At 41.3% G+C, this 19,941-nt stretch overlaps 1 protein-coding gene across 1 annotated transcript in view; it reads left to right on the top strand.

Moving 5' to 3' along the window:
• Positions 1-19,941, top strand: part of SOS2 (SOS Ras/Rho guanine nucleotide exchange factor 2) — a 55,574-nt gene that overhangs the window by 7,680 nt on the left and 27,953 nt on the right. The window contains exons 2-7 of the mRNA XM_063333785.1: positions 5,576-5,701; positions 8,775-8,906; positions 10,747-10,911; positions 11,586-11,789; positions 13,309-13,452; positions 18,302-18,412. Coding sequence (XP_063189855.1) covers positions 5,576-5,701; positions 8,775-8,906; positions 10,747-10,911; positions 11,586-11,789; positions 13,309-13,452; positions 18,302-18,412 — 882 coding nt within the window. The remainder of the gene's footprint in view (positions 1-5,575; positions 5,702-8,774; positions 8,907-10,746; positions 10,912-11,585; positions 11,790-13,308; positions 13,453-18,301; positions 18,413-19,941) is intronic.

Here is a 19,941-nt window from a genome sequence, read left to right as displayed (position 1 = left end):
CCCCTGTACGCAGTCACTTAAGAGCAGTGGGTGTTGTTGAGGTCAGAGAGCTGAGGGATGAGCTGCCCCCGACATGCTTTTTGTAGCATCATTGTAGAATACTTTATCTTGCTAACCATGCATCAGATGTTTAGAATTGCAGTGAAAAAGCTAAAATACTGTACGTAGAGAAGTTATTAAGTTCTGTTTGCTTAAGAGACAACTTCATACAGTTCCTCTGTCAGCATTTATAGTTTGATTTCAGAAAGGTGGGCCCTCTAGAAATTGCCGTACTGGAAATAAAGTTAGAAATTAGCGCTGTTATTTTTAAAAAGTCGTCAGTACATTTTTATTTGGGATGTCGCTTCAAGTCTTTAAATGTTTGCCGTTCTTTCTAAATGCCTGTGATTATGCTTGGAAATGGAGAATATTGATGCTGTCACCTTTCACTGAATAAGAGCATCACAGGCCTTTAAGTTACTACATCTGGTTCCCCTCTTCCTCTGGAGCATCATCCAGATGAGGGGTTAAAAATGCCTCTGGAGCAGATGTTTTATGTTTCTAATGGGCAGCGTTATCTTTAGAGGAGAAAAGATAAGAGGGAATAAAATCCCAACCTAAAAAGAGACGTTTGTTGGATTAATTTTATTTCTTCTTCCTGGCTCTCAACATCTTGGTACGGGGCAAACCTAGTGCTGCTTTCTTTGTCGGTGATTTATTTTCGTCACCTTGAACACAGTGCATGGAAATACTGACAAGTGTTGGCAAGACCGTAACCAGCCCGTGATAGTAAATATTTAACTTTCATGTTCTAATTATTTTTCTTGCTCCCAAATTTATATGCTTTGTTCCTCAAGTAAACAAACAGCCTTGCAAAGTTTTACTTGTCTGCTGATCTGGTATAACTGTGTTTTTACGAGGCAAGTAAAATATAAATCATTTTGAAGTTGCAATCAGTTGCTGTGGGAAAAGGAGAATGAGTAGTTTCTGTTGTAAACAGTTTACAAATCTAATATGCAATTTATTAAGCTACCCTGTTCACATAGTAGGCTTAGAAATCTTATATTACCATGCTAACAGATTTTGTGGTGGCATTTTTTAAATTAGAAACTTCGTGTTCTGAAATATCAGGTAATACTGGAATTCTCTTTTCTGAAAATGTAGTTTTGAATATAAGTAGAAGAGTGGGAGATTGTCATCTGGTCCTTCAGGAATATGAATTTATAGGTTTGTGATGGTATATGCTGTCTAAAGTCTCTGTGTATGTCATGGGCTTGGGGTTTTTTTGTTGTTTTTTTTTTTATTTTATTTTATGAACAACCCCTTGTTTTGCACATATGCTTACTGTGGAACAACTGGAGCTTTCTGAATGTGTTTTTACTGACAAAATACATGTATTATGTAAAAATATACTTAGGCAGTGTAGCCAAATTGCTGGTTTGTCTCATTAGTACAGGCTAAAAAGAAGTTGCTTGCAGTTCTGACTCTAGTATTTTTTTCCTCAGCTTTTTGTAGTTTCAGGTACAACCCTTTGACCATTGCTTTTATACTCAGGATTTCTGAATTTCCCCATATTATTGATATTCAGACTTTATGCCAGATCTCCTGCAGTTCAAAATTAAGCTTGCCCTTATATTAGTTCTAAAAAATAAGATCAGATTTTTCTAGTCCTAATACTCTTTATCTCCTTGAAGAGTTTTCAACCTCATCTTGTCTTAACAGACTTCTTCCCAGGGGCCTGTAAGGACTATAAAAATCTCACTGAGAAGGAATTTTCAGCTTGACTTCATCTCTACAGCTGCCTGTTTTCTCTAGAAGCTTTTGTGGCGTGATGCAGGACAGGCCTCTTGGAAGGAAACAGGAGAAGATCTCAGTTTACCTTCAAGGGGTTTTTTAGGCTTCTCTTGGGCCACCGCTTGTGCAGATGAGGCCGAGGTCTCTGAGAGCCCTGAAGCTACAGCCATAAGATGGAGATGCTCCTGTGAAGCTGCCGCTGGGTTTTCATCAAATATGCTCGTGTTGGAGGGGTGGGATAGTAGGAAGAAGTAAAGAGGAGGAGCAAGGGAAGGAGCCATTTAGGAACTCTAAAATTTAAGCATGTCCCCCACAAAGGCCTTAAAGACCACATTTAAATGCGATGCTTATGGGACTCCAACCTGTTATTTCATCTTTATTCCTTGGAACACCTGTTGAAGGAATAATCCTATGTGAATGACACAGTAAAAAATAGTTAGTCCTGCTAATCTCAGTCTCCCTCTTTAGTGACTTCAAGCAATACCGTTATGCTCAAATATTTCAGTCTGAACCTGAAATCAGTGAAAGTACCTTCCATAAGAAACACGTCCTTCGTAATTCCTCTCACTTTTTTCTGTACGTTCCGTGTTTTATCAGTCTCTCCTTGCTTTTGCAGTCCTTTCAGTCAGGATTTAGGTGAATACTGTTAAAAGTAAGTGTTCTGTCCTTGGTACAGCAGCATCTGATTTGATCAGCCAGTGCACGGTGTTTATAACTGTCTTTTTGTTTTACTGTGAAAAACGGTGTCTTGCTATGAAATTGTTTTTTCTCAGTAATGGCACTTACGTCAAAATAACTTCTCTTAAAGCCAGGGAGTGCATGAGTACCGCTGGGACCTTTCTGCCATGCTGCAGGCACTATCATTTCAGACAGAAGCTGATTTCTAAATCCTCTGGAAAGAGTTGTCTCAACCAAGAAACGTTGGGGTTTGTTGTCGGTTTTGCTCCTTTCGAAGCAAAATTGACTCCAGTACTTATATCTGTGTTCATTGTAAGAGGCTGAGATTCTCTGCCAGTGTTTGAAGAGGGCTGTGTGCTCCTCTGCTTGTCCTCAACCTTGTTAGATATACACTGGCTCTTGAGAACGTGGAGGAAATTATGGCATGAGCGGTTTAGACCTGTGAACTGAAGTTAGTTAGGAGTGAAGTAATTTTCTTTGTGGCAGTGATGTCTGTTTTTAACATGAGCGACCCTCCCAAGAGGAGGAGAACGGCTGTGATATGAAACCGTAAATTGGAGTCCCCCATCTTCTCTTAAGGGGAGCACAGCTTCCTTTTCTCATCTTAGAGCACCCATTCTTGTCATTTCTGTGGAGCATCGTTAAGGATTCACTGTGGGGGAAATATTTCATTGCATTTCCTACTTAGGTAGCTAACACTTCTGCTGTAGTAGTGCTGGTATAAGAGAAGCGTGGCGGGACCTTAACTCGATGCTTCCTGGTTCTCCATTGTTTTGTGAATTAAACTCTTATGTTCAGGAAGAACATGAAATGCACTGACTATTGTTGAAAACCTGCAGACTTAAGTAAGAGTTTTCAAGGACTGGTTTTGATTTTCTTGAGGGTTTGTTTTGGTTTTGTTTTTCCTTTCTTTCAGTAGTACCCGATCTTGTGTACACATCAGCAGCGCAGCAGTTACATGAAGCTGAGAAGTATTCATGCTTGAGGTGCAGAAGACAGTACATAAAGACGTATACAAAAACTCTATAGCAAAAGTGGGCAGGTGGATTAGAAGCAGAATGTGTATTCCCTTCTCTCTTAGTGTACAACAGCCTTATTAATGTGTTTCTTCACATCTGCTTTTCGAGGAAGGATGCCAGTGCAGAATGAAGCATTAGAAGTGGGTGTTGTTGCCTGGGAGGGCATCTCTCCTTGAGTATCGCATAGGAGCCCCCATGATTGGCAGCCTGTCTTCATCACTGCTGTGTAATACCTTAATTATCAACTCCAATACAATCAGCACCAGTGTATGTTTTCACATTTTCAGTGGGTGTCCCTCTTCCCACTCCCCTGAGACGTTCGGATTCCCGTTGTTGGTACATGTGGTCCCTGTCTGTGCTCCCCCATCTTTAAGCAGTACGTTGGTGGACTTCTCCATCCAAGTCATCATCTCTGCTTCTAGGATGTTGAAGGTGTACAGCAGCAGCCCCTTCTAGTGGTCCCGTACAGCAGCAGCCCCTTCTAGTGGTCCCCTCCATGGATCTTCTCTTTTTCTCCCTACCTGTTGGTCATCCTGGCTCTTCCTCCCCTCCCATGGGGAGGTGTGGGGGCAAAGTGCAGTCCCATTCCCCCAGTTCTTTCAGGCCATGGCACAGCAGGAGGTGGAGCAGCAGCTCCTTGCGGTGGCTGTGGCTCCCGGGCAGCTCTGCCCACCGTGCTCTGTGGCCAGCAGGGAAGGAAGCCGGCCAGACACCTTACTTCCTTGTTGGTCTTGTTTTTGCACGATTTACAAAAGCCTGCAGGGCTGCAAACAGAGTGCCCCCAAGGTATGGCTATGAAATTATTAGTTACTTAATTTGGAGGAAGCCCTCAGAGTCCCCCGGTGTCTGTGGACTTGCCCGTTGTCTTTGGAGGGAGGAGAGCCTGTATTTCAGAAGATCAGAATTTGATCCAAAGATGTTATTGTCTTCCCCCAAGAAACTACCAATCTGTTTGTCTTGTGTGTGAAACCACGTACGGAATGCCAATGTAAGTATGTAAGATTACTTTTTTGAGGTGATTAACATGTAATTTGTATGGGGAGAACAGGGAATTTCCCTGGATTGTACTACTTCGGAATCTTTTGGCTATAGTTTAAGATCTAGTTAGCGCTTTCCTGATTGAGAGGCTGCCAGGGAAAACTGAGTATATAGAGTAACTCTTGAGTGCTTTTGTTTTGGGTTTTTTTTTTATTTTAAGGTGGGGTTGTTCAGTTTTGGTGGATTTTTAATAGGAAAATAGCCACGTTGGACCAGGGTGAGTTAGTTGTGGGCCTTTTTAGCTTGTGCAGGCACATGCTGAGGTTGCCTGTTTCAGGTTGTCTGGTCTAGCTTAGCCCTGGAAACGAAAACTGTGATTAATCTCCGTGAAGTGAGATAAAAGGCATTATCCTGCCTTGCGTCAGAGGGAGGTGGAAGTCAGCTTTTCTCACAGCGCGTTTCCTAGTCTTGACACTCCTGAGTTTTGATTTGTGCTTTTCTTTAGATCTCCCTCTCTGTGTTAAGTATTTCACATCTCTCTGTCTCATGCCTCAGACAGCGTTTCATGTTCTAGATAGTTTTCTGAGGCATCTCAAAGAGTTGTTCCAGCTCTCCTCCAGTGTCATGGCTGTGGCTTTTTATTGCCACAGGTTTTAACAGCGCATTAATTCAGTTCCCTGCCAGACTGGTTAGTTCTCTTATCCTGGTGTCCTTGCTTATTAAGTCTGTTCCTCTGGTGGGTCCATGCTGCTTCTCTGCTCACAGTCAGCCAGCGCTCATTAGTAGGGTTAGTAACATAACTGTATGTTACTCTTTCTGTGGATGAATAACTGCACAATTACCAACAGTGATTGTTTTCACTGCATCGTTGGCAGAAATCTGCCTTGGCTTGAAATTTCTTCGCTGCCATAAAGGCTAAACACGTAGTTTTTAATTGAATAGAGACGCCAGCTTTGCAGAAGCAGGAATTGCCATCTTAACCACATAGGAAAACTTGTGGGAAATTACTGGAAGTGTGTGAATTTGCAGCACAACAGTACAGAGGGCCTCTGCTTTTTTCTGATTCTTCCTTCTGTACAGCTTTAAATGGGGAAAAAAAACCTAATTCTTTTAATTCTTTTGGACAGGTTCAGCAACAGGTTCACCCAAACCTTTCAGCAAAAGAAGATTCCCTCTATTACATTGAAGAGTTGATACTTCAGCTGCTAAACAAACTATGCATTGCTCAGCCACGGACTGTCCAAGACGTAGAGGTAAGACTAGATACTGGAAAACCAAATACTTGCTTACAGAATCGCTAAGGCGAACTAAGATATTTTGAGCAGCACGGGTCGAAGTTAAAGCGAGGTGAATCTGAAGAGCAGAGCCTGTTAATGCTAAAAGATTATGTAGTATTCAGATTTCGGAAAGCACACTTAATCAGAAACTCATTTTCCTGTACAGGGCTTCAGAATAGAAATTGTGGGAATTTTTTCTTTCAGCATTATTTTTATAAATGCAGAATACTTTGAAGGATTTTCTGCCACTTGAATGCACCTTGGACTTAAGAACGTAAGGATGTTGCAAGTTTTCCTACTCTTTGACATAAACATACAGGAAAAAAAAGTAAATATTGGAATGAAAGGTTACTGTTGTTAGGCCTGGATTGTGCAGCTGAGGGAATAGAGTTGTATGTTCCTGGAACTTTATTGAACTCACTGAGGCTCTTGTATTATTGCAGCTGTCTGCTTTTGTGTCATCGGTTACAAAATGAGGGCTTTAATGGAGTGCGCTTCAGTATACAGTCTAGAGGGAGAAAGTGCTTTCATGTAGCTGTGGCCCATTATAGTTTTGTAGAGTATTAATTTTACATCAATCTATATGTCTAGGGTTTTCAGCCTAAACCAAAATGAAGTCCTTGTCTAATATTCTGTGTGTGTGTCATGGAAATAAAAAACAGAATATATATGTATTTACAAAATAATTGCCTGAGGGTTTTTTGATTCTTATTAGATGCAGCAATTGCCCTTTATTCAACATTGAGTTAATTAATTAATTATTAATCTTGGTTTCTGATTAATATATTTTGTAATACAGATGCGTAAAGAGTATAGCATGACTAAATAAAAGCAAAACTTAATAGTCCCTTAATAGCTCTTAGAATTGTTAGTACCTTGAGTCTGGGTTTGAACTTTAGATGTGGAGCTGAGAAATACCATGTTCTTTCTCCAGTTCCCAGCTGATCAAACCCTACAGTGCGCAGGACGGTTTGAGATAGCACTGATTGTTCTACACACCAGCTCCATAGTTGTCTGCTTCTGAGTCAGGAGATGATAAAATTGCCCTGTGTACGTATGAATTAATACTTTTCACCAGGTATCTGTATGCTCCACAAATTACTGTGTGCAAAACTGCATATCATAGGGGCAGACTTCTGAGATACCTCACAACTGTCTGAATTGTGGTTATGAATATCACAGCAGACAGTAAATCCTGTGTATTGTATTTTAAATATAGCTGGCATTTTAAAGCTGTGAATAATAAAACATTGTTGTGCTTAGAAATATAACAATTATTTAATTTAAAAACACAGAGTTAGGTCTAAATAGCGGTAACGGGTTCCCCAAAACGTTTTTCTTCTGTAGGTGAATAAATTCAGACTCTTCCAGAGCAGGAAAAGTAGAATTCGGTTTTGTGTTATGGGTTTTTGGTGAGATTGCGCTGCCAGCAGGCATCTGAGATCCACGAAGAAAGGCTTTTGGCTCTGCTCCTCAGCTTGTTTTTAGCTGTTGAGACTAAAACATGAGAGCTGTGATCTCTAAAGTTTATCGTGCAGATATTTACATAACAGCCTGGAGTTAATGGAACTGTTTGCGCATAGCATTATACTGAAGTATTTGCAAGATCAAGGTCTAAAATCTCAAAATATAAAGGTTTTATAAATAGAAAAAGCCCTTCAAATTGTTCCCAAGAAAACACCAGGAACCAGCAAATTCCGAGGGTGAAAGGCGTGAGTTACTTGTGGAGTGCACTGGTAAGTTGAGGGACAGCTGAATGCCACGGTACATCCATTTTGCGGGCGATCTAGTAGAATCTCAGGGAAAGTTCATTTTGGTGAACCAGCCCAGAGCTTTCGGCTGCTGTCCAGGAGGGAAGGTCACCGCGCGTGTACCTGGCACAGACAGCTGATGCGGAAAGTTGAGCGTTAAACGGCCACATGCAAGTATTATAAACCTGCCTCTAAGAAGACCTGAGGCCTCCCGTTTAATTTCAGAATACGTGCAAAAATCTTTTTATCAAAGGGATACGTAGAATTCACCTTTTTTCTCATCTCGTTCTTCAGCTCATCTATAAAATCTCTCCTGTAAGCATTCATTGTGGCCAGGTTACAGGTCCAAAGCAGAGGTTGGGTATGGCACTGCATAGTGTGCTGTGCCTCCCTGGCGATACCAGGGCACGGTGGTGGGGCTGCAGCAGGAGGTGATCGCTACTCCCCCCTGAGCTGTCTGACTTAAAAAACCTGTTTTTCCAAAGTCACTTAAGAAGCAGTCATCAGAGTTCAGTTTAGACTCGTTCTTTCAGCGTTTTAATTCCCAGCTCACAGGGGCTGCAGCCTGGAGAACTTCATGGAAAGCAGGACTGGGGTCTTGCACTTGTTTAGCTGGGGGCTGTTGCCCAGAGCAGTTCGTTCTGTGGTGGGTGTCATCTCGCCTGTTCCCATAGCAGCTCTCGAAATGTGAATCTATATGAAAGTGACCTGAAATGGCATTACCATACAAACTGGGGCGCAGTAAACTGCAGCCACTGTGACTGGGTGCGCGGGGAGGATGCTCCTGTGTGGGCTTGTGGAGTCCAAAGTGTTATAGCCAGCCTTTTTCGTGAATCACAGCCCTCCTCCTAGTTAGAAAATCCTGCGCTTGTTTTTTCATTTCTGCCATAAACTTGATCTCATACAGGACAAGTTACACTCTGGACATTTATGAACTAGGAACAATACCGACTTGTTTTTTTCATTTAGACTGTAAACTGTTTAGTACTTCCTGATGTTGTTTATACCACAGCTGAGGTTTCTTGCTGCTCTTGTGATGCAAAGATCATAAAGCGGGAGTTGTTTTAGGAGATTTGAAGGAGTTTTTCGTGCTTAGGGAAGGGAGGTTGTTTGGGATTATTGAAAAGAGTGAAGCTGAGTTGGGTAAAAAGGAGAGAACAGTTAGGAAAATATGTTGCAAACACTGAGGAGGAGGATAATTGTCTATACTGCAGGGGAAGTAATTTGCCGTTTTATTTTCTTTAAACTTCTCTTTGATTACTGCGGTTAATCTAAGTGCACTCTTTATGTTTGGACAGGATCGCGTTCAAAAAACATTTCCTCATCCAATAGACAAGTGGGCGATTGCTGATGCGCAGTCTGCTATAGAGAAACGAAAAAGAAGAAACCCTCTCCTGCTACCTGTGGACAAAATACATCCTTTATTAAAGGTACTTAAACTGACAACCTGATGACTGCTGCTTCTGCCCACCACGTGCCCCCAGCCCTCCAGCATAACCTTTAAAGTATTTATTTATTTAATTTAATTTGTGTGAAATGAGGTAAGTTTCTCATTGGCTGAAAGAGTAAAGTCACCATAGAACAGGATGAATATATTGTAGTATGTAAATAAACGTAGATACCAAAATTCATCACGTTCTAGACAGTAGTGTGTTAATGTATCACTCTACTTTGAGATATGACTAGTTAGTTTTTAACATAACTAAAACCCAAACAAACCCAAATACCTTACCTACTTCAGTAGCACTGTTTTGATGCCTTTATTTGTTTCAAAATGCTGCAGAAGCCAAAACAGAAGAGAGAACAAGTAGATCCTGTTCCTTGTATACTGTCAACTAAGATGTGTATCGATGTCCTCTCAGTTACTGTTGAATGTCACCGATGCCTTGGTTTTAAAATCAATAGATCTGCAAAGGTGTAAGAAGAGACCAAATACAGAGTTTATGGTGGGTGGGTTTTGAGGAGGAGAGTGGCCATCTCAGTTCTTACATGTCATGTCCCTTATAACAGGTGTAGAGCTCCTTGCTTGCAGTCAGGTTTTAGTGTCACACAGAAAGCATGTATTCATACCCTGCCCCTGTAGAGTTGGTTTTATTAATGATAAAACAGTACTCTCATTTTTAGATCAGTGTTTAATCACTTTTAGATCAGTGCGGAATCAGTAGGTTGCGGCTGATTCGAACACTGCACTCTTATGGTGTTTCTTTTTTTTATTGCTTTTGCTTTTCATTCATGACTTAAAAAATGCTTTTCTCCAGTGGTGGCATTGTTGCACCAGAGTTTCCAGCTGCATTGAGAAAACATTATTCAAGCATAAGCAGAAATTAAAGCACTTTTTCAGGTGTAGTAACTCTGTTCTTTTATACAATGTCTCAGCTTGTGACAGTTAGTGAGAGGGGAAGAGATCTTAGGAAAGAAAACAGCATTAAATAAGACCTTCCTAGGCAACGCTGGCTTTCTTTTATGAAGTCTGCTTTAGAAGTGTGTGCACATAGGCACACAGTCTGATTTTTAGAAGATGCATCAAAATATGACAAGAACAAACTACCTTATTCAAATGCAGGAACTTAACCTGTACTTATTCCTGATGGTCCTGTCACAAACAAGAGGCCATGTGGTGCATGCTCTGCAGAACATGGAGCATGTATCACGAGAAGAACTTGCAACGCTTATCCTTGTTGGTTTTTTTTCTTATTTTTCTTTAATTATTGAAGTGTAATTATTTTATGTAATGCAAGGATGCAGATAGCTTAGTTGTTCAGCCAACCGTGAAGGATGAACTAAAATGGATCGCAGTAGATAACAGGTTGAACACACAGTCTGAAGTTTCACAAAAGACAACTTTTTCCATTAAGTACAATTCAAAATGAAGCATTCTCTTTTCTGAAGAGTCCAGGTTAGGGACAGAGTCCTGCAATAAGCATAAATATAGACTAAAGTTTAAGTACAAGAGTGGTTCCAGTGAAGTCCCTTCGTTGAAGGAACCCTATTTTTAGGACCGTCATTTTTAGAGGAAGGATTATTGAAAGTTCTGTAGCTTTTCATCTGTCAGTATATGACAAAATAGCACAAGGAAGTATTTGCAAACATTTCCTTTAAGGCAGGTGGTCAAATTTCCATTTGATGTCCTTTGCCTGGCCTATTACATTACTGTGAATTATCATCACAGACAAGATCAATTTCAGTAGAAAACTAAATGTGTTAGTTGTCATTCTGAATGAATTTCTGCAATAAATAGCATTCTTTTTCCCCCTTGTTTTCAATTTGCAGGAGGTCCTAGGTTATAAGGTAGATTACCATGTCTCTCTGTATATTGTGGCTGTCTTGGAATACATCTCGGCTGATATTTTAAAGCTGGCTGGAAACTATGTTTTCAATATACGACACTTTGAGATCTCCCAGCAGGACATTAAAGTATCAATGTGTGCTGATAAGGTAAGGAGTTGGGATTAAAATACTCATTTAGACAGTTACAAAGATAGATACTAGAAATGTGGGGGGGGTTTTTTAGAAGATATATCCAAAGTAGGATAGGAGAGAGAGAGAAAGACACTGGTATTACTGAAATGCAGAAGCTTCTCTCCTTCTTCATGCCAGACCTGTCACAGTAAAGACTTAAGCCTGTTAAGTTTTGGAACAGTGGTAGTACTTACAAAACAATGGAAGGCCAGAAAATGATGTTGTCCTTTATTTCTCAGCTGTGTTACTTTTGTCCCAATGTCACTTCGTCACGACAGCTCTTTCCTTCTTTATTATACGGAAAAGACATTTAGTTTTCATCCTCATAAATACGGGAAACATTTTTGTTGAATTTTCTCTTTATCAGGAGAGTTTTGTCAAAGTCTTATGCAAGATGCCTTGTTTTCAAAGTTGGTTCTGCATGAATTGTAACTTGTTTTCTAGGTCGTACTAACTTATAAAGGGGAAAATGGCTTTGGCAACTGATCCAGCCTTCTGCTGCCAAAGTTTAAATATTACTCCTTTGTGAAAGTGATCACAGAAAGTATTGTATTAAAAACTCAAAGGATTTCTCTGAACACATTGAAATAGCTGAGCTTGAGCCAAGTGTAAATCAGGCTTGCATGTAATTTTTAAAATTTCTTTGCTAGGTTTTGATGGATATGTTTGATCAGGATGACATTGGTTTGGTTTCTCTCTGTGAAGACGAGCCCTCTTCTTCTGGGGAACTCAACTACTATGACCTAGTGAGAAATGAAATTGCAGAAGAAAGGCAATATCTGCGGGAGCTGAATCTGATAATAAAAGTATTTCGGGAAGCTTTCCTATCAAACAGAAAACTGTTCACACCTAATGTAAGTCCTTTAATAGGTTATTGATGTGTAACGCTAGTTGCTCCATTAGCAGCCATAACATATCAATATTACATTCACTGCGTTGGAGATAGAATTAAATTTGATTTATTGTATGTCAGTGCATAATGAGTGTTGACTGTATATGAAATACAATGGAGGAATTGCCATTGATAGTATGAATCGTGTCCACTAAGCTTTACTCTGAGAGCAGCACTATTCCCTGTCGGATGCCAGCAATAGCTGGAGTCCTTTTCTCGTGTAGGTAATAGTTATGCTTTTGCTTAGTGTAAAAATTAACATTTATCTACCTGCATGTACAGTGAATGCAGACGAATGCTTGAATTGACGTTTGAAGTTGGGGCACCCCTGTCTGCAGAAACTACAAGTACAACAGCCCTTGGCTCTGGTTTCTCTGGCATACGTGACTGACTGTGAAGGGCATCATGCTTTGATAAATGATTGAAATATTCGATTGAAATTGTATGTCTGGCAGATTCCGTTTTCAGGATGCTGGAGTCTAAAAAGGAAACAGTTCTTGTAAGAGAAGTAATAATGAGAAATTAGTGAATCCTGTGGGAGGAAGGAGAAAGGGGACCAGGGCAGCAGAACCTGAACTGTGATTTTTAGGTGATACCAGCAGGTTAAAAAGAGAGGCAGCAGGAGACATTCCCATTACAGCTGATAGGATCCCCTCAGTAGCTGATAGGATATCGGAGAACTGTGGAAATGTGAGGACAGAATTCACATGAAGATGATGGGAGGAGAAGGGAGCGGTAGTTTGGAGCTGAGGAATATTCTTTTGTTGTATGGGAACGGGTATGAGAAATTTTGAGATTGCTTGTTCCCACGAAGAGACTGCCATGGTCTCGGGGCTGGCAGGAGGTCAAGCAAGCTCGCAGTGCTAGGTTGGGGCAGAGAAGGCTTCCAAGAAGTGTGTTTCAGAGAGGTCAGAAGAAGAATGCAGGTCGTTGGAAGGGGCTGCCTAGTTGGGTGTGTTTGTGGTGTGTGAATTTGAAAAATCTAAAAGTGGCATTTGGAAAAGGAAGCTACCGATTATTCCTCTGTACCCAGGTAGTATTCTGCTAAAGTAGCCAAGTAGCTGCTTGAGTTTTACCTGTGGTTTAGAGGATCTGACCTTGGAGCTGCTTTAGATTGCCTCCTTCCTGTTGCGTCCTGAGAGACAAGAATCAGCAGAGGGGAAAATAACAGCTGTGAGTTGTGGCTGAAAAGGCCAGGCGTTTCTTTCCAAAGCCCTGAACAGCCTGTACCAGGGCTGCCGCTGCTCCGGCCTGGGAAGGATGGTGTGTCTGCTTTCGCTGGGGTGAGAATTGTGCAAGGCTGGATGTGCCCAGGCAAGCCCGCAGGGCTGGGAAGACCACGTAATTTAACTTTCTTCCTAGCTTTTTGTTGGCTCCTCTCCATTTACCTCTTGGTTCAAACTTCACGAAAAATGCTCCCATATTTACATAAGCAAAATCAATTATTCTGAACGCTACTAAGATACGTTTTATGTTTGCAGGATATCGATGTCATATTCAGCAACATTTCAGATATTCATGAGCTGACAGTGAAGCTTTTAGGATTGATTGAGGATACTGTTGAAATGACTGATGAAAGTAGTCCTCATCCTCTGGCTGGCAGCTGCTTTGAAGATCTTGCAGAGGTACGGTGTTTTGTCTTTTTTGTTGGATTGTTTTGGGTTTTTTTAAATCACTGATTGTTTTGTTTTCTTAGTATACTTTTGGTCACGACTCTGATATCTCCGATAAATCTGCAGTTGTAAAATGTCCTTTTAACAAGCTCTGAACGCAGATCTTCCCTACCCATTCTTCAGTAGGTAAACTAAAGCGTGTTTTCTACCCTGTAGGGATGGGGATTTGAAAAGTAACTACCTGGGATTGCTTACTGAAAGAAAGTGGTGCCTTAGTTTTTGTAGGCGTTGGTAACAAGCTCAGGGCTACCCAAAATTCATAGCAGTTGGTCGTAGATCTGCAAGATGAGTGACTTGCATTACGCTGGACAGTGAGGTAATTCAGTCAAAATGTGTTCTTTAATTCAGCCAAATACATTGTTACACATCTGGAATGGGAAATGTTTCTGCAAAGCAGTGAGTCTGGGAAGGAATGAAGTATCAAAACAGACGTGCAACTGAACAGAAGCTCTTCAGTATTGTAGCAAAAGTGCTATTGATACCCATTGACCTATAAAATCAATATTAAAGAGTAGGAATATGGGAAGACACTGCATATGAATTCGGTGTGGCTCATACTGGAACATTATTAACAGTTATTTTGTCATTTGGTTTTTGTTTGTTTTTTCTTTTAATGGGCATCGAAGTAGAGGAAGAACTACAGAAGAGAGTCGTAAAAGTAAAGTTTTTGAGAAAGTGCTTTACAGTGAGATAGAGCTCAGTCTAGTCAAAATAGGATCGGTATATAGGTACCTTCACACCTGAAAACAGAGTACAAAATGACTCTGGAATTCAGCAGAGAGGTGCACAGCAAAAAAGCAGTATCTGAAAGGCAACAGGACAGTTCAGCTTAGAAATACAGCACACCTTTGGAGGAGCTAATTCTTGGAACAAAGTACTATGGTAGACATGGAGTTTTTGCTGAGTTTGGACATGTTTAAATAGAGTCTGCTTTTTCTTGAGAGGTGTATTGAGCCCAGTTTTTTGAACCAAAATGTAAGGGTGATCATATAAACCACATGGACTGTATCACAGAGGAAATCAAATGAGATGTTTTGGATTGACAGAGAGAGAGAATATCTCAGATGAACCACATGGTGAACGCAAAGTTTATGGTTTCTATCTTAAAATTATGTTCTATGTAAAGAAAATGACAACCAATAAAACTTGCATTTCACTTTTATGTATGTTCAATTTTTAAAATCTGAGGATTGCATGACCACATCAGTACCATTTGGAAAATGATTACATTTTTGTGGGTGTGAGGAATACGGGTTCTTCAGCCCATGAGCCACTCACTAATGAATGTACCGTAAAGATAAAGTTTTCCTGGAGCTACTTCAATAAACCACTCGCGTGACATATCCGTAGGAAAGTCCAGTTGACTAGGTCTTAGCTCATGAGTTGTTAAAGCGTAGTAGCTTATATAATGATAAGGAGAAGCATTTGAACAATTAATTAAAGTAAGTAGCTATTATATTAAAACTGAAACAAGACTTGAAATTTGAAATAGTACAGCACTATCCTGGAAAACATACGTATCTCAGTTTATTGAAAAAGCTACTTTTAGACATCCTGTGCTTTAAGGGAACCAAATCCTTTTCAATGAGTAAAAATCTCACTTGATTTTCATTAACTGAAAAACTCAAGTAGGAGACGAAGAGCAGATCATTCTTCAAACCTTCTTTTTATGCAGGTAGTAAATTTGAATTTAATATTTCCGTTAATACGGAGCAAGACCTGCTTAATAACTAGGCTGTTCATTTGATCATCTCGCATGTTGAGATCATCTTTCTGTGTATATTTGCGAAAGGGATCATTAAAGAGAGATATGAAAGTGAAGTGTTTATTTGCTCTGCCTATCTTACTGCCAGGCTTGTTCACTTAGTGTTTCCATTACAAAGGTCCTTCGACTTATTTGGAAGGATAATTAAAAACAAACAACCCTTGCAAGCTGGAGTCTTCCTGCTTTGTCTGTTTTTCTGCATCAGATCTTGGGAAGGTTTTAACATAAATATTGCAGTGTTTTTGAGATGAGGAAGTATATAGGGGGAAAATAAAGCATTGTTTTTCCTGGTGTGGAGGAAATTAAAAGACTTGATGAGTGGGAGATGGATATTTGTTAATACACTGGTAAAAAAAATTTTACTTGGTGGTAACTTATACAGTTTTAACTACTACAGTGTGTTTTACTGATTGCCTTAAATAATCTCTTTAGCTAGTGGTGGGAGAGCCTCAGGACCGAGGGCAGAGGGTCTTTGTGCCTATTTGGAAGTGACCTTCAGAAGGCAGCTAATAAAACAAGGTTATTATCAGTAGATCGTAAATTTGTTATGCTGGTATTTGTGTTTCCATAGGAGAAGGTTTAGGTATCCACAAGGCAAAAAGTGGAAACCAGCGCTACAGCAAAAGGGGCTGAAACATGCAAACACCAATCCAGAACTATACACTGCATTAAGATAACTTACATGGGCATCAAGTTAATGTCTGCATATTTCAGTAACTTTTGCAATGCGTGCTGGCCCAGAAAGCCCCCCACAGCCTGGGCTGCATCCCCAGCAGCGTGGGCAGCAGGGCGAGGGGGGGATTCTGCTCCGCTCTGGGGAGACCCCCCTGCAGTGCTGCCTCCAGCACTGGGGCACCAACAGCAGAAGGACACGGAGCTGTTGGAGCGGGGCCAGAGGAGGCCCCGGAGATGCTGGGAGGGCTGGAGCCCCTCTGCTGTGAGGACAGGCCGAGAGAGCTGGGGGGGTTCAGCCTGGAGAAGAGAAGGCTCCGGGGAGACCTTCCAGTTCGTAAAGGGGCTCCAGGAAAGCTGGGGAGGGACTCCGGATCAGGGAGGGGAGCCATAGGACAAGTTGTAGTGGCTTTAAACTAAAAGAAGGTGGATTTAGACTGTATATAAGGAGGAAATTCTTTATGATGAGGGTGGTGAGCCCCTGGCCCAGGTTGCCCAGAGAAGCTGTGGCTGCCCCATCCCTGGAGGTGTTCAAGGCCAGGTTGGACGGGGCTTGGAGCAACCTGGTCTGGTGGGAGGTGTCCCTGCCCATGGCAGGGGGGTTGGAACTGGATGATCTTTAAGGTCCTTTCCAACTCTAGCCATTGTATGAAGTGTAAAATCCCTTTTTTTTATATTAGTCTCTTGGGGAAGATAGCTAACGCGGTTTGTTTCAATCTTGTCTTCAAAAAACAAAACCAAAAGCTCCATACTGATCAAATCAGAATGGAAGAAACTGAAAGCACTTCTAAAATGCACTTAAAAGTTTAAAAAGACGGCACAGAATAAATATGTATTGGTCTGGCTCCCCCAGTAGATTTGTATGCAAGGTGAAGTTTTGAGGGCTCGTGTCCCGTGATGTGGAGGATGCTGCCATCTCTCCCTTCGTCCCTACTACCTCTGGGTGAGCTGAACCCACACCCCATGGCTGACCTACTGCTTCTGCAGAGGTTTATGTTCAGTTTTGCTTGGCTGTTACGGCAAAGAGAAACTGTATATGCAGTGTTATTGTTCCCTGTCTTTAATTTGGATGTTGTAAAATAAGACCCCTTATTGTATTCTTGCAGGTAGTGGGCAGGCATGGAGTAAACAAAAAAAAAAAACCAAACAGGCTGTAAACTGGATTCAGATTCTGCTTAAAACCATCCTGTTCAGTGAGAGCCTCTGATCATTTTCTATTCAGCTGCTGCTGCTCCTGACTTGCCAAACCTTCCCCCTCCTCTGGTCCCCCCTCCCAGATACAATGTAATTCGAATGGACAGCGATGATTAGAACTTGATGAGGAGAGTTGAGAGTGATGATTACAATTTGCATGTGAAAAGCGAGTGCATTCTGTGCCTCTCCTCCCCACAAAGACTTTAATTGCATCTACCCCGTGAGTAAGGTAGGAAATCCCCTGGACCCTCTGCAGATGGAAAACTTGAAATTTTTACCCTGAACGTTCAAGCGAGCCCTTGTGGTGGTTGGTTCTCCGGAATTCTGCAGCCTGTATTCTGACAAGCACGACTGGGTTAAGGTGAAAAGAGGTATGCGCTTTTTCTGGGCATGGTGCCATCAGCACCGGATAACCCTGTGATTCATGAGTGATTCAGCCCAGTGAATCTGCAGAGACTGGGGAACAGCCTGACGGGCTCTGGAGCAGGTAATCTATGAGCAGGAATAAATTATTCCTGCAGAGATTCATGTACAGTCAGGTTTTCATCCCATCCTGCTGTAGTTTATAATAGAGAATCACAGCCAGATACTCCATCTAGAGTAGTAATTTTTGCACCTGAAGCCCTTAGAGGAGTTTCCTCCAAGACTTTCAGACTCGCTGTTTTGTCCCGGTGTGAGATATCTCCCCAACTTTCCAACACGGCCAGTAAAGTGTGCAGAAGTCCAGTGCTTATGAGCGACCGTTCTTATGTGATGTACCCTGCAATAGTAGTGGTACAACAATGCCTCCTTGTGACAATCTCTGAAGTTCATCTCTACCTGCGCTTCTTTCCAAAGTGCCATTTTTTATTGGCAGAAAGGAGGTAAATTGCCATTCAGTTGACTGAAAGCAAGAATTTCTCTTCCTTCCCACTACTTCAGTGAAATAAAGCTTGTGTTAGTGACAAGTGTGGTGAGATCTGAGGAATGCTGAGAAAATGCTGTGTGCGTTTAAAATCTGGATGTGAAAACGGGTTGTGGTTTACTGAATATTTGTTTTGCAAAATCGATCTTTTCTTGAAAAGTTACACTTGTGTATCTATCAGCTTATTAAAGGAATTAATTGTACCAGCTGGGACAGAAATGTCTTGCATTCTTCATGTAGGCATATCATTCTCTGTTTTTATTCAGGAGCAAGCCTTTGATCCATATGAAACCTTGTCCCAGGACATTCTCTCTCCACAATTTCACGAGCATTTTAATAACTTAATGGCAAAACCTGCTGTTGCTCTCCACTTTCAGGTGAGTGCAAATGAGAAATAACTGAATTCTTTAGTTCTCATATTTCAAAGGTTTGAATTTTGTCAGTAATTCTTTACTTCCTACTGAGGAAGAAATCCACTAGATTCTCTCTGACCCATCCATAAGTCTTTTGCGGTGTTTTTTTTGTCCTCACATCAGGCTCTCTTGCTTGAGAATAGAGGGTGACTTCTCATACTTGCTGCTGCTCTTTCTGTTTTGCCTTTTAATGCCAAACACAGGCACCCAGGCATAATATTTTAATTTTCTTTCATACAGATCCCAGGCCCCCTTGTTCAGCATTGAGGCTTGGGACTGGCAGTTTTTCTCGAGTCATTTCTTAATAGGACCATCCAGCAAGACCATCTGTGATTTGTTTTTTTTCCATTTCTTATTGCTTCCTTCTGCCAGCGTGGCAGACCTATTAGACTGGTGTTCTGAGCACTTCATAAGCTGGATCATCTCACTCTTAAATACTACTTGGTGAATGAAGTAAGGCCCTTTACCTGCCACCCTAGAAAATTTAAAGCCCAAAGCCCTGTTGCAGATTAAATTGATAATTGAGTCATTTGACAGTGAATCTGGCCTCTTTTCTGGCTCTCCTCACCATAGGGAGGTTTGGGCTTTCCTAGGGATGTTCCTTCACGCTTCTTCTCCAAGCTATGGAGCGAAGGCGGAGGTCCAAGCTCTGGGCCATGACCTGTCTCTGGCAATTGCAGAGAGATGCAGCCAGAAATCTTGCATGGGAGGGAGAGATCATTTCCGAAAGGCAGATCAGGTAATTCAGTTTGTGTTCAATAGTTATCTTGATACGGAAGATGGCAGGGATTTCACCATCCTTTGGAAAACCTCTTACAACCTGAATTATTGTGTTAATTAACCGCCGGGAATGGAAAAAGATTTCTAACTCATTCTTTATGTCACAAACTTGTGATTCTCAGTTTCTGAGGGAGAGGAGACACAGATACAAACTTCTTCAGTACTTGATGAGTCCTCCATATTTCTGTGGTGTATTGGGTGTAAATTGAAGCACAGAATACATAATTGGGACGAGAGGACGTTAGAGGGAAGCTGGTGACAAGTTTAATGGGTTTTATGAGAGTCCTGGCTGATCTTTAACATTCCAGTGTTTCCTTTAAATTCTGCAGCAAACTGTGGCCCAGGGTGAAACGTGTTATTTTGGAAAAGGGTATGAGATTATTTCAAAATATATTCAAGCATTTTCTGCATTCTGGGATGTGGCTGTTGACTGGGGAACAAGGTGTGCAGCTTAGCTACAGACAGTGCACTATTTTTAGGTGTTGTCACCTTGAACTAATGTTATTAATTGAGTTCTGCAGGCAGCACTGAAATATAAAGGTGCTAGGGATTGCGATATGAGTGCCTCTGCGTGAATTTAAGGATGCTTATAAAATGGCTTGTGGGTAACCTGGTCCTCTAGCTTCTTACATTTGATTTGCTATTTCTGGCAAAAATATGGACTGTCCAACTGGTTACCATTTTAAGGAGGCTATTTGTGCCAACATTTGTTG

This window comes from Chroicocephalus ridibundus, chromosome 4, assembly GCF_963924245.1.
Source record: "Chroicocephalus ridibundus chromosome 4, bChrRid1.1, whole genome shotgun sequence".
In the NCBI taxonomy this organism is placed as follows: domain Eukaryota; kingdom Metazoa; phylum Chordata; class Aves; order Charadriiformes; family Laridae; genus Chroicocephalus; species Chroicocephalus ridibundus.
This window is presented reverse-complemented; position numbering and strand designations above follow the sequence as displayed.